Raw genomic sequence first — 25,277 nt, 5'->3', positions numbered from 1 at the left:
CCATGATTTCTTTTGTTGTCCCCTCACTTATTACAAGCTTGGGGACAGAAACGGCGTCCACCCCAATGTCTTTTCCTACTTCTCTTGTAAGTAATAGCCTTGGTTTTTACAAGGAGCCATCAATCATCTGCACCACCATTCTTGGTGTAATCTAAAAGCCACCCCCTCTGTGAGCCAGTCTTTAATCTCAAACCCACACCACTTTTCCCACTGATGACAAATTTCCCTGGATTTCACAATCTCTGCCCTCTGTTTCTGCGGTGTGTGTGTGTGTATTTGTGAGGTGCATTTTGAAAATGAGTGTCCGTGTGCTAGCAGGATTGTGTTTTGCAAGTGCTGCCATGTTTGTGTATGTTTACACTGAGCGCTTGGCTGGCCTCGGGTAGAGAGGGTCAAGATAGTTCTGCAGAGTGGGGAAGCCATGCCAACCCTGTGTTTGCAAGGGCACTACACTCCAAGTGATAAAAGTAAAATAATCCCCTTTAAAACGTCTTAACAAGGTCAGATGTGTAGGTCTGCTGGAGGGTGGTGTGGATGCATGTGTGGGTTCTGTGGGCTGTAGTGCAACTGAAAGGGGGGGTAAGCTCTTGCTTGGTTTGTGAGAGATAATAATCAAAATCTAATTCCTGGCCGAAACAGGATTAGGCTCTCCCCACGCTCTAAAGCTCGTGTCTAAAGCGGCTGAAGGCCCAATCCTATTCCTCAGCTTCTCTGGTTTCACACAGAGTAAGTAGCTACGGCAAGGATTCATTTAGGCCAAAACAAGGCTGAACGGGCTCCGCTTGGAATCGGGTCAGTTAACTCTGTCCCTGCTTTTGTCCAAACACAAATCTGGGATGTTTGGGTGAAGATGTTTGCTTAAACCATTCTTAGACACAGGCTGCAGTGTGTGTGAGTCAAAACCGGAAGTCCTCATTCTGTCTGGGTGTGTCTTTAAAAGATTTGCTAAGAATTTGCAAGTGTTATGTATATTGAGTTAGATGGGAGAAATTGATGCATTTGTTCATGGGTTTCCTGTGGACCTTCCTGCTTTTTCCCACAGCCCCAAAAACATGGTTTATAGGCTAATTAGCTACTCTAAATAAATGAGTATGTACAATTGCCCTGCAGGGGAGCAGCGACCTGTTTGCATTATGATGCCTCAAATATGCTCCAGGTGTTCCTGTGACCTCACTCAGGATAAAGCATGCACAAATATTAATGTATAGACCGCAGGGATGGTCTACTTGGACTTCTTGTTTTCCTAACAACAGTTAAAAATCAAAACCATTCACATTTGTAAGTTTATGGACAATATCATGATTTAGTTTAATGTTAAAGCCCTAGTCACAACTGCCCTTAAAGGTAGATATGGGCTGAAGGTGAAAAATGGGCAAACCTATACAGGACACGCAGGCGGCCTACATGAAATATATCAAGGTCGTAGACCACTCTGAGCCTATAAGGCAAAAATGTTCCTGTGGACTGTGCAAGTGGCCCGTTAGCCCCCTCTTTGTGTGCAGCCCGACTGTTAAAACTGAGGAAATTAAACAATTAGAATGTAATTTATGTGGGGATCCTATAGTCATCCTGTCACCATCCATTATTTCAGTAGTCAATTAGTCAACGATTAAGTTTTGATAGTCAACGATTATTGTTTACGTAAAGTAATGGGTTATTTTTTAAACCCCAGGTTTGACAGGTGTTCGTTACTTTAGTTGCGGGTTTCTAAAAGGGGCGGGATTCTTTAAGAGCCCTCCCACCCCATGCACAATCGCGGGTGTCTCTGGTATCGCAAGCCAGTGTAGCTCTGGCCAAGAAACGCAAATTCCATTTAGCGTTTGGACATGGAGACATGATTACCGATGCCCTTCAAATTAAATCAACCTGATCTCTAACCGTCCTCTGTGTGTTCCATGCAATGTAAATGACATATACACCAACGCTGCTCCAAAGACATTTGGCGGTAGCTCCTCCCATTTGTGGGGTGTCAAGTTTATAAACACAGTTTGGGGCTGGCATCGAGCAGCGAATTCGCCGCACGCCGAAAGAGAGGCGACTGACGCAAATTTGATGCACAAATCGCATTTGGTGTGGACACCGCAAGACACAGCTCACTACAAACCTCCGCAGACCCGAACAACCCAAAAATCCTCAGCACCTGTACAGGTAAATCCCCCAAACAGGTTGAGCTGTTGTTGGTCATCCCACCTAAGCTAATGAAGAGGAATTAGTTATATTAATGTTTATATAATACTCATTTTATTACAGATTTTAAAATAAATTGACTTTGTTGTGTACAATCAAACTTAACAGTGGAAATGCAAGGGAAAACAAATGGTAATCATGACTGAGGCGGTTGCTATGGAACAGACAACCTTCCAGTGAAAAATAGGCCAACTGCTCATCATTGTGGATCTTCTGCATTCATTTAGAAGTGGGCGTAAGATAACATCCAGTCATTAGTGAGTGATTACAATGCCAAGGCTCCTTCCCTCCCTCCCAACGCACAAAACACTCACACATATACCACACACTAACACACTCCAGCTGAGATGTAAACAGTCAGGCAAAGCTCCAGGAAATACAATCCCCACGCTGCAGCTTCCCTCAGGCTGGATTTATCCAGAAGAGGATGTTTGCCTCTGTTGTCTGTTGTTATTGCATGCATGTGTGTGCATGTGTGTGTGTGTGTGTGTGTGAACCTGTCTGTGTGATGTGTGCACTCAGTTTGTGTGTCTAAACGCTTTGCTGCATTCATTTATCGCTGCCGTGTCTAATCACGGCGGTGTGATCTGTGTGTCTTTGTGTGTGCGTAAAGCTGAGGCCACCCCTGTAATCCCCACCTCCACCTCCACCCGATGCTTTTGTCAGCTGATCTGTGGAGCAGAAATGTAGTGATTCACATTTAAAGAAGACATAATGATTCACAGAAGATTTCACATGGATTCAGGCAGATGATGAGGCCACCGAGGGTAAAATGTGTGTGTGTGTGACAGAGAGTGGGCTTAGTGTTGGCGTGTGTGTGTGTGGGGGGGGGTCAGCAATTTCCTGAAACGATGAATCCCATTTATTCGCAGAAGACTGTCTCAATTGCCTCAGCGGCCCACAAAGCTTTTTAATGCTTTAATTACGTCTCAAAGGAGCAGGGCAGAATCAAATTAGAGATTGTCCTACATTTGGGTGCCGTGCACGTGCCGCTTTGTGGATGTGTGGCAGCATGCGCCATGCAGATTTAATGTGACGGAGAGGGAAGTCTGGATGATTCAGGGTATTAAGCGTCTGCATGCATGTGTTATGCATAGATGCTTATAGGACGTCTGTACCTTGATGCTAATGAACAGAATCAAACAATCGCATGAATTAAAATAATCTGATAATGCAAAAACTGAAATCTTATTGTTCCGTTCACAAAATCAAATCTAGAACTTCTTCCTCTTGGTCCAATGTCCAGAAGGACTTTGCTGTAAATGTAGGCATTATATTGTAACCTGATCTATACAGATTCAGCCTCGTTTTATTTACACCAGCAGAACCACAGAAGTAACCATGGCTTTTACGTCTACAGCTTTTAATTCTCTTGTCTTAGAATTCAGTCAGGAGTTTCTAATCTGCCACCAACGAAGAACCAAATAGTGACCCAACATCACCCAATCTAAACTACACTGGCACTTAGTGCTTTTTAGTATACATCTAAAGATTTTCTTAAACACTTTTAAGGCTCTATTAGGTGTAACTTGCTGATTTATATAACGTAATGGTTTGAAGGGGTGTAACAATTAATTTAACGGTTCAATTTGTATCATAATTTCTGTTTGCTGATCCGATTCACTAACCCTAAAATGGATCCAGGACATCTTTAGCCCAAACTTCAACCAGTGTGACTCAGAGAGAAACCAGGAACTGAACAGTGACATTTTCCAGATTCTTGGATTTCGTCCAGATCATCAAGTGGAAATGAAATATAAGTTTCAGTTTAGTTTAGTTTATTTCAAACACAGAACAAATGAAAAGGTATGTGTCGAAAAACAAACAGGTAAACTAGAATGAACGGCAAATCCATTCACATGTTAGTCTCCTAAAGTTCAGTCCAATGTTGTTTTTCCACATCCAAAGAATCCAAAGGGAACATTCTCAGAACATTCTAGACACTGGATGGTCACATGACTTTATTCAAAGTCTGTCCACACATTGGACTGGAATGATGGTTGATCAGTTTTTACTTTCATCACGCGTGTGTTGTCTGCTGTGATGTACCTCATAGTAAAATAAACCTACCGTACCTCAATCCAAATTGTATTTTCAATATAGATATAATAGATTTCTTTCATTTTTAACAGTGTACAGTTAAAAACAGTGTAAGCCAATCCGATTTACAACTTTCCTGAAAGAAATTCACCTGTTTGGATTGCAAGAGTATAAATTGATTAATTGATTAAGTCGATACAATTTTCCATGTCTAAATATAAAAAAATATCAGTTTTTCATTAAGGTTGTTTTCTCTTAGCCTGCTGTTGCTGATTATAGGAAATAAACACTAATAGTTGGCTTCATCATGGATCTTGGTTTTTTTTATTTGTTTTAAAAGGTCCCCCAAAATCAAAAAAGAACACTTTTAGGAAACAGTTTTTATTATTACATACATACCTGGATCTTTTAACTAAGATATGATTTTTATGGTTGAGTTTTGGCTTTTTTATTTTCAAACAAATAAAGTGGACACACTATCTTTTTGTATCCGTTTTAGCTTGTTACATTGCTGTCTTGTGTTACATTTGCGTTGTGTTCCAGGGATGTTAAAACATTTGCTCTGGTTATCTTATTGTTGGTTTAGAAACCCCAGGGGTCAAAACATCACATCCTCCAACCTGAAAGGACACAGCTAAAAGGATTATGGGAAAGCTGCTTGACAGACATCAAAGTACCACATTAGCTCTAAACTTACGATGGAAGGTTCTAGTCAACAACTTTAGACCCTTTAGAGTTACTGGTTTTGGCATTTAAATGTTTCAGAGTTGTGCTTTATTATTTTGGTTAAGATTATTCATTGTTTTATTGTAAGAGACAGAAAAACTAACATTTGAAAATGAGTCATTGGTGATGTACAGCTGAGTGGTTTGCTTTTTTTGTTCTAGAGACGAATGTTTGAAATCCTTGGGTTACTTAGAATTTATGGCTGTGATAGTTTAATCCATTTTACTTTACAAAGAAAACTCACACTCTTTTTTTCTTTCCTTCTGTGCTTATTTTCTTCCGATTAGTTTCTTTTTTTCTCAGTTCTTACTTGTTTATCCTTCACCCGTCTCCTCTTTCTTGCCTGAACGACCTCAGGCAACTTTCCCAACGTTGGTAATTTCAACATTTGTAAACCTCCAGAGGAGAAATGGAGGTCTTGGTCAGTAACACCCCCCTCTGGCAAATGTAAGAATGTGTCACACCCCACAGCCATAGTTTGCCAACTTTGGTCCATCCCATAATGGCTGAAAAGGTTAACACACCATACACGAGGAGTTCTGTCTCTAAGCAACGGCCTAGTTTGGGAGAACTGGAGGTTTATAAGTGTGGTGGCGGCGCAGCATGCCAGCACGCTTCTATGAAGGGTAAGGGGGGGCCCTGTCACAGTAGCATCATATATTTTATTATAAAGATATATAGAATATAGATATTTTATTCAGCTTTTACTGTTAAACTAATTATTTATACTTATGTTAATAAAATATTGTGTGAGTCTGTTTTTACTTTGTAAAGCTTTGATGGTTCGTCTGCCTCCTTTAGCAAGACTCAATAGGAAATGAACGTGTCTTTGAAAAAACGGTTGTACTCTTTTGAACCTGAAGTAGTCGTCTTTGTGTTTGTTTGTGTGCTTTTGTGAAGCTGCCTGAGGCAGGACAATGTGGTACGGTGACGGGTTACTTCCAAGAAATACTGAAATCAAATTCCTAATGTTGTCTTTGTGTCAGTCATAAATGAAAACTAGTTGATTTTGGTTTTTGTTAAATAACAAGTATAATATATCCTATGACCTTCACGAAATCACAATTACAATAAATACAATCTGCGAGTATAACATCAGTATATTTAGGTTTGTAGTGATATTTTCTGGTGTTCAAACCAGCATTTCTATAAAGGTACACATTTTTATCTCAATTTTGTTCTTTTCAACCCTAGAACACGTTCGCTAAAAAAAAGTTACTTCATAACTTTTGCCGGGTAATTTTGACCCGATATAATAAACCCAACAAAAAGGGAAAAAATAGATCAAAACATGACAACATTTGAGAAATTAGAGTGGTTTTCTTTTATTTTCAACTGTGGTGTGTGTAGCAACATGAAATACAAAAACATGGGAAGTTCCTTGAAACATGCTCAAAAAGTACTGAAAATTAGGAATTTGAGAACAAAAGAATTCCTGAAATAATAATACTAGAAACTTGGTCTTTGGTCCACCCATTCCTGGGACACCTGAAACCTCCCTGGTGAAGGTACAGACTCCTCAACACGATACATATTGGAATTCATGCCAATAGATTTGCTCGGGTGAAAATCACCTGGCGATAGTGCTCTAGGGTTAATGTTGTTTGTAGGAATGTGTTATTGTGTGCTGAAGGACTGATTCTACCTGGTCCTGATGGCTCCACCCAAACCCAACATTTACATGCTTAAACAGCAGCTTTTATCGGGTTGTTGAAGTCGAAAGTGAAATGTTCAGCGCGAGCGCGGCCAGTCAGAGGAAGATGTTGGCACTCAGCAGGACTGAGTTTAAAACTTTGATCAATCTAATCAATCTTAATTCATTGTGAATTGATTTTCCTTTAATTTCTTGTAAGCTTTTGGTCCAAACTGGTCTCTGTTTATTAAAAAATTAAGAATTTTGTTAGGAGTTTCACTTTTGCTTCTTTCAAATCATGTAAAAATACTAAATGCCAGCGAATGTGGCAGGAAATGTAAAAAAATTCAACAGTTATTTGATTCATTTGAAAAAACAAAAATAAATGTTGAACTTTTCAAAAGATTCTGTTTGGAGTTTTGGTATTAGGCCCTAATAGGAGAGTTTGTTAATTTTAGCCGTTTGTGTTTCAACCTAACCTCTCCTTCTTTAAGCTGATGGTTTTGCTTTGTTTTCTGCAGGCCTCCTCACAGCAGCTGAAATTCACAACCTCTGACTCCTGCGACCGGATCAAGGATGAGTTCCAGTTTCTTCAAGCACAATACCACAGGTACAGACAGACACCCACGACAAACTGTTGTCAGGCTGTGATCAGACGACTGCTTTGTTTCCCTGGTAAAGTTTGGGATGCTGTTCTTGGTTCTGTTTGCATCGCCACTGATCTCTGGAAACATTGTTTATTGACCGGTAGCCTGATTTCCCCTCGGCTATTGATCTGCTTAAATGCTGCTGTGGTCCAGGTCTGAAGTGAGTCCAAAGTCTGACCTTCACCGATCTGTTTGATAGCTCCTATAACAGAGGGATTGCCACAAGGTCTGAATCTCTGCGAGACATCCTCTCTTTGTGATGGAGAAGTCTTTGAAGCCTGCTTTCCTTCCCAAGGAGGTTGCTCTGCTTCTCTGTACCTGCACTCCCAGAACCTTCTGGAAGCTTCCCTCTGCCAGTTACCCAGACGGGCAAAGGCACATGAAAGCCCCGGCATATTGTGTATTTAGAAAAAAAAATCCCTGCTTGGGTCTGAAGGCTTTGGTTTGTGTGGGACTCTAAAGCTGCGATAATGCCTTTTTCTTTTATTTGATTCTGTTATTCCCACAACGGCGTGCAGCGCCGTTTAACCCTCTTCAGAGGGTTCGGGTGCAGTTGAAAGAATGCCTCTTTTGTCTGAGCGTACAGAACATGCATGCAGTGCCTATTGACTCATGAGGAGGGCTAGGATGGGATGGGATGGGATGGGATGGGGGGGCTTGGGAGGCACAAGGCTTTGTAGCGTTTTGCTGCTGAGCTCTGCTCGTCTGTTGCTGAACACTTTAAAAGGCAAATGTACCACCGGCGTTCCCTGGGGGTAGAGTACAGAGCATTGTAGCTGTCATTGTCTTCCTCTTCCCACCCTCCCCCCTCCTCTGCCCTCCCCCTATTTCACGTGCATAAATAGATCAGGGAATACATAAATCAAAATAAAGATGACAGCAGGAACGATTTAGAGATGGAAGACTCGCCAATAAAACTCCCATCAAAGTGTTGTTTGAGAAGCGCACTGCAGACCCCGGGGCTGCTGAGCAGCAATCAGAGGAGCCAATCCGAGGCAGGCTGCAGCGAAAGAGGCCCGTCGTCATGACAACCCCCCACATAGCCCATGCTTCTATGCGGGGATGGCAGGACCATTTTTTTTTATGTAGGTGTGAGGGGAAAGTGTTTGAATAAAGAGAGGCTGTTCATTCACACGCGTGCGTTGTCACCTGATTGACGCCTCAGCTCAAAATGTTCCCTTCACTGTCAGCAGGTTACATGTCCGTCACTCCGATCATCTTCTGATCTATTCCTTGTGGTCTTTTAATTACGAGGATGCGCTTTTCAGACAAGATGAAAACACCTGCATGGTTTATCTAGGACGTAGTTTCTGCAGAGCGGCAGGGGTTCATTAGAAATTCAGGTCTAAGTCAGAGCTCTCCGTCTTCCTACTAGCTTACAGCCCTTCACACCCCCTGACCTAACATTACTGGTGCGACAAGACACACATGGGTCTATTTGGCTGCAAGTGGAAGCATCAGAATGGAGCAGAGCTGGAAGCTTGTGGCCCGCTTGGCGTCACAAATGGGCTCCTTTTCAAACTTCAAAATTTAAGCTTAATTTTCTTTATACATGTCCTCCGTCATCAGGAAAATACCACAAGAACATGTTAAAAACACCAAAAACACAGTTTTCATGGGAGTGGGTATTTAAATGCTCGCCTGACTTTGCTGTCATTTACCGGGACACACTTCCATCCGCCATTCACTTCTCATTTATCGTAACTGTTGGTGGTGAGGCAACATTTCTTTGAAAAGTTTTTTATAAATGACACGTTTCTGTGAGAATTACAGCCAGAATCCAATCTTTGCTCTCCTGATTTCATTTTGACAACATCTTTTTTTTATGCAAATAGGCCACAATATTATTGAATTGATGCCTAAAATACAGTCATTCGCACAGCCAGCAAACTCTCAGCTAAAATACTGTTTTTAGAACTACACAAATAAATCCACGTAGACTTTTAAATTATTTTAGATCACACAAATGAATAGAATATTTCTGTCTCTCTTTCTTAGTGTCCTCTCTCCCGCTAGAAGCTGTGTGGACGCCATCATTGCTTTGTCTTTTTGTTTTCTGCTTCCACTCATAGCGACATATGCTCATGCAAACACCCTCCTCGTCTTTGCTGTCTGACATCTGTCCGGGCTGACGGTATTTTTCCTCCGTTTAATCAGTAAATGGTGTTGTGAAAAAGATGTCTATTTGATGGCGTTGAATTCTATCTGTTGTGGTTAAGCTCGGATCTGTAGAGCAGGTTTTTATTTCTCTTGTACGTGTGCAGTGATGGCTCCACTACAGACGCAGGTCAGACGTTTATTCCAAAAACGGCAGCAGAGTTGCTAAAGCACGTCTGCTCCATTAGTTTCACGAGAAGAAGTCACATGATGCCAGAAGCTGATCAAAGAGGGCTGGGTGACTAACCTAACCACAGTAAAGTAAAAGTACATTTTTAAAATATACAAATGAATGGTTTTAAAAGCTGCAGCTTGGTAAGGATGACAGTATATGGATTCCGGACTCCTCCCTCTGGCGTTCCAAACAGGAAGTACCCGCCAGCTCCAAAAAGCCAAAGTCCCATAGACTTCTATAGAGAAACAAACGGCTGTTACTCAGTCGTTCTATTGGCCAGAAGAACCGTTCTCATTTTTAACATGTTCTTGAGAATCTGCCTGATTTTTTTAGGGGATATTTATTCTGTAGTTCAAGTTATTAAAGTTAGAAACTGACCAATCAGATGCCTCAATAAAAGTAGGTGGAGCCTGCTGGACCCCATGTCCAATGTTCAAAACTTTTAATGTACAGATTTGGTTTAGTACACTTTCAAGCGTTAGGGTTGTCGACTTCCAGTAAGTTCACTCCTGATTGGTGAGAGGGGTTTCTACAGAAACGCTTCTTTAGACAGATTTGGACCAATCGCTGCTTGCTGATGTCATCTGGCTCAAACATGGCGGCGACCATATATCAGGGGAAAAAAAGGCAACAGAGTTGACTTCGTTTGATTGGAGCCAGGAAGTAAACTATTTTCTATGGGTGATGTCACACCCGCTCGTTCCAGATCTCTGATATGAGTTTGGAGCTCTAAAAAAAGGAAACAATTGGCATCTATTGTACAGTTTGAAAGAGTTGAGAAGCGTTGCAAACTGTTTCTGGGTCATTTGTGGAGCAGCCTCACTGTAAACCTTTGAAAAGGCTTATTGAGCCGCATTACTTTCTGATTCCATCACCTTTGACTAAACACTGATAGCTGTGCGAGTCCTTCTAAATGTGCTATTTTCTCTGAAGAAAACCTCCAGTCTCTGTAAAAGTTTAGGTCAGACTGGCTGCACAATATAGCCAAAGGGTCTTACAACCAACCATCTTTTGGGGTTGAACCCTGATAGCCTCTAAATTAGGTTTTTTTTATTCACATTATAATTGACTGAGCATTTTCCTCAGCATTCCTACAGAAATGACCAGCTAATGCTGACACTTGATAATTTTTCGGCATACAAATGTCTGCAATGTCTCTGTTTAGGATTAGTTTAGCAGAAAAATGTCTGTGTGGGGGGGAAAAACATGAAATTCTTCATTAGGACCTCAGTAAAGGCTGCGGTCTCCATAATCGGGCTGTCGTTTCTGTAGACTGCACACATGCACATCAACATGCACACATGATCAAACTGACTGTGGGCTTTATCCAAACCCAAACCTTTCCATCACCTGTCTGAATGCCAGGGAGCCTCGCAGAGTCATTAGAACCTATAATAACTTGTGATACGGGCACATTCTAACCGGCCGCATCAGTCAAGTCATGGAATATGCCGTTTTTTGTCATTTTTATTTGGCAACGAGGCCGCCTTGTCGACGCGCTCTCCTTTGCGCTGTCGCCTTGTGGGACATCAGCGCTGACATGATTACAGCTAATGGCTTTCACCGGGTCTGGGTCGCTGGGGAAACTGTGACGCCACACCGTGTTTAGACATTTCACTCCACTGCCTTGTCTCCGACTCGGAGAGCAGATTTTTTGGCTGCAGTTCAGAGCAAGTTCATCCCTGTTTAAGTCACAGCCCTTCGCCCGTGTTCGGTCGGTCAGGACCTGCCAAAAGCAGTGAAGATGCTGACGGCGTCGGGTAAAACGGGGATGATGGAGGCGCCAATCACGACGCAGAAAGGTAGCGGTGAGATGAATAGGGTAGTGGGGAAATTAACGACATGATGCACGGAATAATGGTAGCGCCACAGGTCAAAGGAAGAGAGTCACCTGATGTCAAAGAAAGAAAGACCATCTGAATAAACATGTCTGACCCTTTTTCCCTCTTTTTTTCAGTTTGAAGCTTGAATGTGACAAGCTGGCGAGTGAAAAGTCTGAGATGCAGCGTCATTATATCATGGTGAGTTGAAAATTGCATGTGAGCAGATCTGCAGTGGAAAATCTGTGATCAACGTTTAGCTATTGTTCATTTAAAGCTACGGCCACTTCTAATGAAAAGTCTACGGAGACGTGCGTTTTGGGCTTCCGCGTTTGTCCAAAACTCCTGCGTTCACGCATAGCTACACACGTTTTTACGACTGTTTTCAGCTCCATGTACCAAATGCGTGGCCACTGAACGCTCAGTGCCAGTTAAACCGGGTTGAACTTTCACCAATTAGGGACTCGGATTAAATAGTGTCGTTTAGCTTTAGTTTTGTTTTTAGTTTTATGTCGGGGTTGTTTGTTTTTCAAATAAAGATAAACCAAAGCCAGTTTTCTGACATGGCGGTAATCCATATCCACCATTGCAAGGATGCTAGCAATTAACCGAACCGCCAAATCACTTTGACATTTCGCACTAGGCCTCTTCCAACTGTAGGTGGCAAACGTGTGCTAGTAAACGGTAGAAAATGAAGCCCCTCCCTACTTGTCCAATAGGAACACCACGGCCTAAACGTCTTGAACGTGGGGCAAACTCGTGGATCTTAGTAGCACCGGCTATATAAAAGCTGTTTTTATTAGTGCTGGGTTGATAAAATCAATCGATCGTCATAGTAAAGTTTAAATCATTTCTTATTTTTACCCCAGTTTTTTATTTTTGAATACTCCACTGCAAAAACAGGGCCCTTAGAAATGAGCCAAAAATGTTTTATATTTGAAAAAATTCCTTCAAATTAACCAAAGAAATTAGCCAGTGGGTATAAAGAGGTATTTCTAAGAATTCCCATTTTTAGGAAAATATGGTAAATGGTAAATGGCGTATACTTATATAGCGCCTTTCTTCCTACAAGGACAAAGCGCTTTACAGTCACAGACCCATTCACCCAGTCACACACACATTCACTCACACATTCAGACACTGGTGGCGGCTCCGCTGCCAAACACAGGCGCCCGCCCACCACCAGAGGCAAGGTGGTGTTCAGTGTCTTGCCCAAGGACACTTCGACTCATGGGTGTACAAGGCGGGAATCGAACCTGCAACCTTACGATCATGGGTCGACCGCCCTACCGCTGCACCAATCTAGTCATTAAGACATTTCTTCTGTCTGATTTCTTTGCTGCTGAAAAGCTTTCTTGATCCGTTTATTTTTCTTGCAAAACAGACAATTCTTCTTGAATCAAGTCTTTTTACTTTCTCAAGGTTCAGTTCTTGTGTTTCCAGTCGTTTTTTGTGAAATAATTCTGTCGTATTAACAACTGTCAGATCCTGCAGCACAAAACATACATGACAGCAACATGCTGAATGTAGGTAGTAAAAATGTCAAGTACTACCAGCAGCTGCTCAGCACTCGACACAAACCAGAGCAGCTGCAGAGAAATGCTTCAAAGCAGAGCTGTAGATGGAGATAAATCTGACGTTTTATGTCTGATGGATGAAGTGAAAGATTTAGGAATATTACCTGACTCGTTTGTCAGAAACACACAGCCCTCATATTTTCCCAGAATTCTTATATTCCCTTTGTTTCTTCATCTTTTGTGCATGTTCACACACACACACACACACACACACACACACACACACGCTAGCAAACATCTAGACGTGCTTCTAACTGCCTCACCTCCAGACTAATCTCATTGTTGCTTGTTGGAGCTGTGGCCGTCTGATGTTTTGCCTCTAATTGATCCTCTGACTGTCTTTAATCTCATCTAATCTGCAGTGCTGCACTCCTCTCTCCTCCATCAGCAGGCCAGCAAACACACACTCTTCTCATACACACACGCGCGCGCACACACTCAGACACACACTTCCTGAGTGTGTCTTTGAATTAGGCTGGAACTGCAGCTGTTGGCCTGTTTTAAGAGACAAACACTGCCTTTTCTATTTTCTGTAATGTTAAAACAAGGTTATTTCATTTTATTTGTATGTTTGTAGCTATAAACTTTTAGAACCTTTCAGGGCCAATAATATGCTTTTGATAGCCTTTCAGACTAAACTATATCCATATATATGATCATATATTACCTTTGGCACACTAAAGAACACATTATTTATTAAATATGGGTTATTTTCGCTGCTCATTTCCCTACCTGGAAGTAAGGCGACTTAATCACTGAGGCTCCGCCTTTCTCACGTTGTGCAAACTTTTGCAAAGATAGCATGTTGTGCATAGAAAAATGAAAGCGTTTTAATTTTTTTCTTTAATTGCCGATCACTGCTAGCTCCCCTGAGAAAGTGGGTGTGTGTGTCGGCCTGAGGGCGGGGCTGGCAGTGCAGACTCTTCCTGGAAGGGGCGTTTCCACACTTTGTGATGTCACAATACGAGAACCCACTCGTTGTCGTGGATTGGTGGTTCTCAGAGACCAGGTTTTTGTGAGGAACGCTTGGAAATACCTGAATGGATCAAAATACCACTTTGGGGTTGTTTTTAGTGTGAAACATAAAGTAAAAAAATTTAAAAACATTAAAATCCACTAAAAAGCTCAAAAAAGTTGATTTTGCATGATTTAGTCCCTTCAACAGAAATGTTGTTTTAGGAAATCTTTAGATAAATGCAGCTTAGAAACAGTAGATGTTGCATTTCCACGTCTTTTTTTGAATGCAGTCACAATACGGTTTAAGCCTTTCTGGAAGCGCTTTGCTGAAGCGTCGCTGTTCCTTCAGGGCGAATGCTCCTTTGTGTCTTTCTCGTGTTTTCAGCGGAGAGACTTCATCTCCTGCAGGAAGTCTCCTGCTGTGCAGCGCATGTGTTAGCAGCGACTGCACAAAGAGGTCCAGACCAATTGTCCCGAAAATCTGCAGCCTTCTTGTGTGAAAGCTGCTCCAGATAAGGGGCTGCACATGTTCCCTGTGTCATGTCAGAAATGCGTGGGGGGTGAGCTTTTCTGTCGTTGTTCTTCCAGGCTTTTGAACATGAACAAAAATTCATGTGGAATTTGAAAAACCTGTGTTAAGAAGTGGTTTGTAGAAAGTTAACAAATATCTTTATAGTTTTCCTCCCTTTATTCTGATCATAATACTTTCTATCATTAAAAACCAGGCTTTGTTGTGGTTTATGTGATTTTAAATAGCTGACATGTTTGTTTTTTAATGTTTTTTTATGCTTTTCGTCTTTCTTGCATGTCTAAAACCCACATTTTGTTGTTTTCCTGCAAATAAAAACACCAGAGTGCACGCTCATAAGCATTTCCTCTCCATCTGCAGCAAGCCCAGTCTTGTATCCCCACAGCAATCTCCCCACTCCTCTCTAATGGCATATCAGGTTCCCCCACTCCCCCAGCCGGCGGCACCTCCATTTCCCCAGTGCTGTAATTACTTTAGGGAGCTTCGGCGTGGGCGGAAAGCTGTGTGTATGCGTGTGCGCCCGCCCGAGAAAACCACGTAGTGAGAAAAATGTGTGTGCGTGTGCAGGCGAGCAGGAGAAAGAGATCAGCGTTGTGTTTGTTTTCCAGTGACAGAGTCCGACCCCTGCAGACAGAGTGGGTGATTAACAGAGTTGAAGCCCAGAAGGTGGCCCTCTCATTAACAGTGAACACGCACTCACGCACAACAAAGGCTCCTTTTTTTTCATTGTGTTGTCGCTCCCGGTTCCTTCCGTGTCTTTGTGTTTGAGCACGGAAGTGTTTTTTTTCTTTCTGTTTTTCGCTGAAATCTGTTGCTAAATGTGCTAGTCATTAAGATGTCAAACATGTCACTTTTAATTTTGAGGAACCTCATTCTAAATGAAAGCCTTTTTTGTCTATTTCATTCCTCGCAGGTTCTAATTTAGACTTTTATTTCTGCTGCCGTGTGGCAGCCTGGCGTTTACGCGTCCCGTTGTATCCCACCTTCCTCCCATGATGGCCGGGAGCGACCCCCTGACCCTACTTAACATCATCCCAATGTTATCTGAATATTCAGTAACATCAAACGAGACTTTGTCACATGTAGTTATTGCGAAAACAGATTATTCCAGAATCCGTTTTTATTTGCTAATCTCATTGATCCATCTGTCTCTCTCTCTCTCTCTAGTACTACGAGATGTCCTACGGGCTCAACATAGAGATGCACAAACAGGTACGTCAACTTTATCTGAAACTCGTGTTCTTGGATAAACATGTTGGATCAGACGGAATAAAGCATTTCTAACTAGAAGGGGTTGCATTTCCAGTGATCAAAAATCCCTCACCGTCACAGCTCTAGTCACACAAGTGCTTCGTACATTTTGCGCATATAGCATGCATAAAAAATTGGTCATACATGAATCTACGTGGAAAACGTGAGAAAAGTTGTGGTTTTTCATATTTTTGTCACAATATGTATCCTGAATGAACCACTAGAAATCACAAAAGAATTACGAATAAACCAAGTAAAGAACACGTAAATCAACGTAGAACATGAACCGCACGTGATTATTGCGCTGTTCAAATGGAATTTATGAGTGATTCGTGCGTCAATTACGTAATTTGAATGTGAAATGTGCGCTGTACAAATGTTATACATCGGTGATACATGCGTTGGTAATTCCATTAGACATACGCAGTTGTGGAAAGACACACATTTGCGTATGTATCTCATAAAAATCATGCACAACAGCATATGATTTACGTAATAATTGTGTATAAACAACATAAAGAAAATTCTGAGCTGCTCAAAAATCACGTAAAGACCCGACGTCTGAGACCCTCGACGCACATCTGCATCTTATGAATGACGTAGATCACGCATGTATCACGAAAGACCGACATTTCACGTGAAAAATGGGCAAAAGCTACGTAGTGGCTGTGTGACACGGCCTTCGTCACAGTTGCCCGCGCTCAAAAGATGGATCAAGTTCATAGATCGCTGTGTGAGCCCATAGAGTCAAAATGTTCATACATATTTTTTCGTGAGGACCTGTAAGCTAACAGGTAAACAAAGAGCTCTCAGTAATGGGGAGGGGAGGGGGGCGGGTTTGCAGAAACACTACAAAAAACTCGCCATTTTGCAGTGCCGTCCGTATCTGCACAGCCCTAGAACAGTGTTTTTCAGCCTTTTTTGAGCCACGGCACACTTTAACCTTGACAAAAATCCCGCAGCACACCAGCATCCAAAAAAAAAAAAAAAAGCAGAAATTCATGGTCTGTATGGATCGACACCTCCCCCCCCCCCCCCCCCCCCCCCGCGCGCGCAATCTCATGTGGATTTTTGTGATAATTGTGGTAGAAAAAGCAGGAAGTTGCGGCTGTTTTTTTCTAAGAGATGAACCACCAGCTAAAGACGAGCTCTAGCTGGTATTTTTGTTAGAACTGAGTGACTTTATCAGCAGAATTAAGAACAAGGAAGTGAAGACTTTAACCACTTCTGATTGGTCAGACTGATGACATGTGATTAAGCCTTCAAGAATGATTGGCGGAGACAGTTAAAGGGGCGGGACTTTTCCTTACACAGTTATACCGGTACCGGTATTCTTATTAAAATGTCTTTAATAGAATTAAATAAACACAAAGAAAAAGTAATTTTAAGATCTTTTATATTTCTAACTACTCAGTGTTTTATCAGGGCCTGTTTGGATGAACAAAGAGCTGATTTCCTGGAGATGGAAAAATTTTTCAGATCAGTTAATGAGGGCAATTTCCCACGGCACACTTGACCATCTCCCGCGGCACACTAGTGTGCCGTGGTTGAAAAACACTGCCCTAGAAATTTCCCAGAAGTCTGTAAAAACCCAGTGTGCATCAATGCTCACTGGATCGGCGAATATAGACCATAATGCATTGCAATTTTTGCCAAAAAAAGTGTATTTAAATGTATTTTTTTATTAAATCACTAACGTTTTTATCTTCAGAAGACAATGGACTCATAAATAATCTTCGCAAAATGCTCAAATTAGTTTTTAACTTCATGAAATCGATGACGTCATGTCCGCTGTTAAACAAAACAAAAAACAAAAAGCAGTGACTGTGGTGTCCGAATTGCTTTTAAAATGCAGGGCAATAGTTAGGGGTTAGGGTGGGAAGTCTGACACAGCCTATGTCCTAGATAATACCACAGGTCATTCGATTTTGGCTAAAAGTGGAATAATCGGGCTGCACGGTGGTGCAGTGGTTAGCACTTTTGCCTCACAGCAAGAAGGCCCGGCTGAGGGACCTCATTCATGGGTTTTCTCCGGGGGCTCCGGCTTCCTCCCACCGTCCAAAAACATGCTTCATAGGTGTGAATGTGAGTGTGCATGGGTGTGTGATTGTTGCCCTGTGGCAGACTGGCGACCTGTCCAGGGTGTCCCCCCGATCCAGACTTTTAGAATCCATAACTCGATGTTTGCATCAATCTGCATTGGCTTTGTACACAAAGGCCACACAGCCATGTGCTAAAAACATGCCTTTTTTTCAAACAAGTTAGTCCTTCATTTTCATTTGTTCACCTTCAGAAAGTGAGTATAGCGCATCCTTTGAAGACTTGTGAAGGATTATGCTGCAGAAAAGACAAAAGGCTGGGGGAAGCTGCTGGCCATACATCAGTTTGTCTGACTGAAGCTGGGGAAGTCATTTCTGTTCAGGCTGTAGGCGGGAGAGAGCGATGGGCCTCCGAAGGGCTCGCCCTCATCGGTGACCTCGTCTGGAGCAAACACACACACACACACACACACTAGCCACATGATTGACGGCCCCCCTCTGACAGCCGCGCTGGATGAAGCGAGCGCACGTTGACTAATGGTCGCACTTGCACACAGAAGTAGCAGCTTCCATGATTTAAAGACCTTCGCATTAATGCACCCACACAAACGGGAGCTGTGGTGAGCACCACGAAACTCACAAATCTGGGCGCTTACATTATTTCCCGTTTATCGCAGGGATGCAGTCCAGAAACCAGGTTGTGTATTTGCGTTTTTAATATTTTCGGTGCGTCCACAAGTGCTTTGTTTTGGCGCTCTGCAATAAAAAGCTCCAAAAGTTGGTGTGGGTTGAGCCTGCCAGGACGAGCTTTGGTGTGTGCGCACAAGTGCCCCTCTTCATCAGTGATGATGCTCGAAACTGCTGGCACATGTTCAGAGGCTGCTGTGTGCTTTTGTGTAGTCCTGTTTCAGTCTGTGCGTGTGCTCCTTCTCCATGTGAGTGGGCGCGGCAAATGGCGAATTCCATTAGAGAGTCGGAATTGAAGGGGATGTGTGGAGACGAGTGTCGGGGAGCATTCGTGTCTAAGCTTATTGTGCAGAGCCAGACTCTTCCTCCTCTTTCCACCTCCATCTCTATTTCACTCTCTTCCTTTCCCTCACACTCTCACACATCCAGTTGCTCCCTCTTGATCGCGCTTGTCGTACTCGATTCAGAAGAGCTCCCTCCTCTCTTGTCTTTTTCTCTGCAGCTTCTCATTTTGCCCGTGAGAAGAGATGTGAGGTCGAGTCAGGGACGGTTAAATGAAGCCGCGTTGAGTCACAGCGCTTCCCTTTACTGCTGGTTTATGTCTTCAGCGTTTCATCATGAATGCTTAGCTCTGAATGGCCTGCAGGCTGTTTTAATGTGAGGAGGAAACTATGAAGCTAGGCGTCATTTTATGACTCTTATCTGTGACACAGCCAGAGGATCAGAAGGTGATACCTTCTGTTAAAAAAAAAGAAATACACAATTATTATTTCACTAGAATAGTTTTCTTTGAAATAAAAGTTTACATAATCTTTACTGCAAATGCCCCACATTTAAGATGACGCAGTAAACGTCGTCTTTTGCGATACACATGTTGCACAGTTTTGCAATGCATTAACGATTAAATTTGGGTTAATTGTACAGGCCTTCTTGGATTTTCTTGGATACTTTCGAAGACACGATGGCCAAAATCTATATCCAGTGAGTCAAAATAAATGGAAATTCCACTTTTTAGTGGACTAAAACCCAGATAACACTAAGCACAAGACGACAGTTCTATTCCAAGCAAACTATATTTATTCAAGGCTGAAAGTTCCTTCAGTTCATTAAAATTTCAATGAAAAAGCCGTTGAGGGTAATCAAACAAAAGATTTTCTTTTTTGCACCTCAGCTTGTTGGCATTAAACTGCCGAATCCTTTAAAGTTTTAGTCCTGAATGACTGATGTGAAAGGCGGGTGTTATTTGACATGAGGTCTGACTGTTTTCTTCCATTTAAACCACCAGCTCTTGGGTTTTTACCTCTCTGTGGCTTATTTTGTCTGTGTTTACTGGAGCTGTCTGCAAATCGGTTAATTAAATGGTAGAATCCATCAACGAGAGATCAACCCCCATAGATGTGTAGGGAAAATGAAAGAGTCAGAAATACTAACAGTTTCTCACAGCACCAGTGAGATGTTGAAGTCTGAGCAATAACGATGGAAAGTTATTTTAGTTATAAAGGTATTGATTGTCATCATATTGCTGTGTTCTTGTTACTTATGATATGGGACTCCTGGAAAGCACTTTTTTAGTGTACAGAAAAAATGCAAACAAATAAAGCTGACCTATCGGTAGGAAAAAGCAAAAGTCTTTGAAAAGAAATCAGATATAAATCTCAACTGCCCATCTGGTGGATACAGGTCTGTTGCAGGGGCTCGCACTTTACAAGCAACTAGCGTGTGGCTTAAGGGGATTTTACCACACCAATACCCATACATAAGGGCATACAACTTCCGTTAGATTAAGTATACTTTACGATACACGTATCACACGCACGACATTTGTACGTTCCTTAAGATGGCCGTACGAGCCTCAAGGGAGCCGCTGCTCCGTTCTATAACCCTCCACTACCCGGACAACCCAGGTAACCCAAAGCACCTGTACAGGCTAACCCTCATGCTGGATGCATGTGACTAAGCCTTAAACTGTGATTCATCATTTGCGTGAAAGAGCGAGCATCGCCTTGGAGGCAGGGATGTGAAAGTCTCCACGTTGACCTGTTCTTGGTTGAATCCTCCCGCACTGGTAGCTGTTGAAGGATGTTAGGGATGGTGCTGGTTTTTTAGTTCTAAATAGATTTGGAATGATTTTTATTTCTTATTTTTGCATCAAAGGAGTAACAATGAAGTTTATCCAAAACAACATTAAGACTTGGAGAAACCAGAGCCGCCGTAGTGACCGGAGTTTTCCCTAAAACTACACCCCTGGGTCCAATGCAACCTTTACAGATGCAAAAAGCATTTTTAGTGAGTAATTACTCCATTTGAGCTAACATAAAGCAACGTGAGTGAGGGGTGCAGAGAATTTTACCATTGGCTTGGAAAAAAACAGACTTGAGGGCAGCAAAGGAGAGTAAAACTCACAGATGGTAAGGAGTGATGCCTGACATTTAAAGAGACTTTTTTAGAGAGGTTGGGGAGTTTGTGTGTGTAATGATGAGCGGTAGGAGTGAGCCACGCTCTGCATGCCTGATGCGAGTTAGGAGGGCCCCCCTCCCCTCATCATGCCATGAATTAGGCTGTAACACAATTACTGCTGCTTTGCATATCTCAGAAAGGGACTGGAGGATTACAAACACTAAGATGGACTTGTATGTAGGAGCAATGAAAGGATGAAAATGGCCTGAATGCTCTGTGTTTTCTGCTTATCTGAGTGCGTTTGTTCCCAATAACTGTTTTGAAAGGAGCTTGACGTTCGAGAGCCTCAGCGGATCCGGCAAACCATGGGATCTTTGGAAGTATCAGAACTTTAGAGGGTGGCATGTAGATGAACGTCATGTCTGCTGTTATCCATATCAATGAATGTGTTAACTCTATATATTGATGCAGTTTACAGTCAAGCACATTTACTGAAATTCACACCGACTCCTGAACTTTGACTTGAGTACTTTTGTATGTTTTCGGTCTTCTGAGGAAGATGTGTTGATGTTTTTTGGACCATTGCTTTGTTACAGTTTTATGAGGCTTAGCTGGTAGTTGGTGGGCCTCATATTTGACTCTTATTAATCATACGAGTTTGTGGTTCATTCAATGATGCTTGGATGGCTACAAAACTGCTCAGTTCTGACGATATTTGAGTTTTGGAAAAAGTTCTGGCTAGCCTTTTTTTTCTTTTTTCCTTTCTCTGCTTCTTGTTTTCATCCTGACATAAAGATTTTTTACACTTGCAAGAGAAAAGGAAGATCTTCTTTAAAACATTTATTATGATTTTCATATCTACTTAAGTAAGTTTTCAGAGAGGGGGGTCAAAATGTACAGTTTATACCGGGACATCAAATGGTACTTTTTGTGGTTTGATGGAGTTTAACTATAATCATGCGAAACACAAGTCTTTCTTCAAAAATCCAACACATCAATGGGAATCAATACACACAAAAAAACATGTGAAATCATTTTTACACAGTTTAGTTTATTAGAGGTTACTAAAAAAGGTTGAACTCTGGGCCTTGATGGTAAAGAACTGACTCCTTCATAAAAATCTGGGATAGCTTTTGCAAAAGTAAAGATAACTCTTTAGCACAGAAGCTGTCCCCGGCAACAGGAAGTCACAGACACTCCTTAAATTACTGCAATTTGTGCACTTGACATAAACCCAATGGATTCTGACAGCTGGGAAAAGCAGCTTTGCAAGACTTTACAGCAGTTGCGTGTTTAAAGTCTTAGAATCTGTTGGAATTACATGAATTCCTCAAAACGGTCAAAACAATTCAAGGAACGTCACTGAAGTGCTAAAAAGTTCTTCCAGATTATTTTAAATTAGATCAGATGTACTGAGTGATTGAGCTTACAAAGGCTCATCGTGGTGAAGTTGTGTTTTTCATGGCTTTTAGACTAAATGAACACATTTTTGCTGCCCCCAACAGGTGGAGGCTGGAATTGTGGCTTCACTTTAAACTTGATGAATCACAGTTATTAGTTAAGACATGCTAAATGTCTTCATCTAAGCCCCACTTTGATGATCTTCTGATCTATTTTTAAAGCGTTCCCACTTTTAATTATGAGGATGCCGTTTCTTGCCAAAAATCAAAAAACCTGTCATTTCATAGGACATAGTTTCTGCAGAGCGGCAGGAGTTGATTAGAAATTGGGCTCTGATTTGTGGGTGGGACGGTTGGCGCAGAGTGAGCCTGCCTCGCACCATTCCTTTGTCAACACTCACAACCCCAAGCTAACATTAACACTGCAACAAAATAGGCGAGCAATTCCAGAGCGATCCAGCCGAACAGTTTAGATCCAGATTCCAGCTCAGGTTCCAGGAAAACAAGGACGTTCATTGATCTGTTTGTCTGGATGCATCAGAATGGAGCAGAGCAGATTTGACACGACTTCCAGCTTTTTCAAACGGCATTTTTTTGTCGGCTTCTGATTCACATCGATTTGAATAAAGAAATACTCAGAAATGCAATTTTAAGCTTATTTACTTTACATATGTCCTCCATCAGAAAAAACACATCATTTTCATTGGAGTTAGGCTTTAAGGATGATAATGTTTAATAAAATTTAGCCTGTTATCAAAGTGGGGTGCCATGTGCCCCCCCTTTCACTCATCAGGCAGCCCTTTCCATGTTTGATGGAGGGAGATGTTCTCCTTTTCCGATGACAGAAAGCAGCTCTTCGGTCTCTGCTGTTTTTCTGCTTTTTGCTCGTTTCTTTCCCTCATTCGTTTGCTTCATTAGCTCATTCTGAGAGCTCACATGAGCTGCTATGAAATGCAGATTCTACTCTCGAAATGAACTCCACAGCTTTTATCTCCTTAATTTGTAATGAAGCAACCAGGAAAGCGGCCTCACCTGCCCTTGAAGGTGCTTAGGCAAAAGCCAAACGAACAAATCAAATGGATGAACGCGATGCTTAGACAGTTAATGCAACACTTGTGTTAGACCTCTTCAAATAAAGTTCGTTGAGTTGCCTCCTAAACCTTCATATCACGTTCAGAAGTTGGGCCATATTCTAAATAATCTGCTATCACACGATTACATGAATACTGTCTGGCTTAGCCTGTGTTTCGTCATATTTCTTTGAACTCTGTTAACCACATAGTTTGAGTTTAGATGAAAGTTTAGATAAATGTTCCTAAATATGGACAGAGGGGAAGTTTTTGTTTAAAAACATTTCATCGTGTGCAGAAAGTTATGAAACTGTCAAAGTTCTCCCGTCAACTTGGGATGAGGAAAAAAAAAAGAGTTTCTGTGCTGGAAGATTTCACCCATTTGAGCTGAATTTACCTGGAATTAGATTTCACATATAATCACTGTTATGGGATGGATGATGGGTAACAGATGGATAAATGGATGGATGGAACAAAAAAGGGGGAAAAGGACGATTAAAAATAGAAAAAAGATGGAGTGAAGGCTTGACGGATGGAAGAATTGACAGATGATGAATGGATAGATTAGGGATTGTAATAAAGGAAGAAGTAAGGAATGAAGAAAGGTGGGAATGATGGATGGATGGAATGAAGGGATAGATGGAATAAAGAAAAAAGTAAAGGACAGATGTAGGCCTGCAGAATATACCGCAAATGTATCGTTATCGCGACATCAAGCTGTGCAAAACGCATACCGCAAAAGACGGCGAAAATCCCAATAAACGGTTACCTTAAATGTGCTAAAACAAAATCATGGCAGCTTGAATTATTGAACAAATGAAAATAAATCCCTTTACGCATTTAACCAATCGGAATGACCCGTTTATGTTGTTGATCAATCAGATGAGCCGTTTGATGTTTGGTGTTTGCCTCCTACGTCGACGAGGGGCATTTGGAGTATAATTTTTAAACTGTCGCAGTGAAATGTAAACAATGTTTTTGGTTGTTTTGCTATTTGTTTATGTACCGCAAATTATATCGTTATTGCGATATTAATCACTAAAATCGCATATCGCGGGTTTTCCTCATATCGTGCAGCTCTAGACAGATGGAATAAATAAAGGAAGGAAAAAAGGATGGATGAATGGATGGAATACAGGACAGATTTATTAAATGAAGGAAGGATGGACTGATGGATGTAAGAATTGACAGATGAATGAAATGAAGGAAGAAAGGAAGATGAGTGAAAGAATTGATAATTGGTGGATGGATAGATGAAATAAAGGAAGGAGGGAAAGGCAAATGGATGAAAGAATTGATGGATGGTCGGATGACAGACAGATCGATGGATGGAAGGATGGGTAGAAAAAAGGGAGGAGTTTAAAAAGGGGAAATGAAACAGGAAAGAAGGAAGGCAAAGTCCTTTGATGCTGTAGATAAAACAACAAAAGAAGAAGAACCCCTCCCCCGAGTATTTGAAAGAATAACTTTTATCTCAAGCATTTGTTCATAATCAGGACAGCGGGGAACGTTTAGTCTTGTTTTAACCGGATCAATCTTTCCACAGGCTGAGATCGTGAAGAGACTCAACGGGATCTGCGCACAAGTCCTGCCCTACCTGTCCCAGGAGGTGAGCGCCACGCCCACGCCGACACAGTCGTCTTTGACCCCTTGACCTCAGCGCTCTTCCTCAAATCCGTGAATGTACTCACCCCCATCCCCGCCTAATTACGTCAGCACCTCCTCAGCGTCTCTCCTCTGGTCCTTCATCATCACCTCATCTCACTTTAGCTCTCACGCCCCTCCCCCACCCACCTTACTATTTGATGGAACACCTCCCACCGCCATTTCTGACCTTCTCTCCCCCTCCTCTTCTTCTTTCTTCTTCCGCCACTCTTCCTTTCTCTCAGTGTTTGTGTGTCAGTGTAATAAATGGCTTAGTGATTCAGATAAGCCCCGCTCTTATCTGCCCTGTGGGAGGGGGGAGGGGGGGTTGACCTCCACCC

The 25,277-nt window shown here is 42.0% G+C and overlaps 1 protein-coding gene across 4 annotated transcripts in view; it reads left to right on the top strand.

The window, feature by feature from the left end:
• The window catches only part of tle5 (TLE family member 5, transcriptional modulator), a 43,015-nt gene that overhangs the window by 13,064 nt on the left and 4,674 nt on the right, over nucleotides 1-25,277 (top strand). For all 4 annotated transcript variants that reach the window (XM_004068349.5, XM_011474520.4, XM_004068350.5 and 1 more), the window contains exons 2-5: nucleotides 7,108-7,196; nucleotides 11,523-11,586; nucleotides 15,616-15,660; nucleotides 24,839-24,901. In XM_004068349.5, the coding sequence (XP_004068397.1) occupies nucleotides 7,108-7,196; nucleotides 11,523-11,586; nucleotides 15,616-15,660; nucleotides 24,839-24,901 (261 nt within the window). The remainder of the gene's footprint in view (nucleotides 1-7,107; nucleotides 7,197-11,522; nucleotides 11,587-15,615; nucleotides 15,661-24,838; nucleotides 24,902-25,277) is intronic.

This window comes from Oryzias latipes, chromosome 4 (genome assembly GCF_053564925.1).
Source record: "Oryzias latipes strain Hd-rR chromosome 4, Olatipes_Hd-rR_3.1".
Lineage (NCBI taxonomy): Eukaryota > Metazoa > Chordata > Actinopteri > Beloniformes > Adrianichthyidae > Oryzias > Oryzias latipes.
Note: the sequence above shows the minus strand (reverse complement) of the source record. Positions and strands in the feature narration are given on the sequence as shown.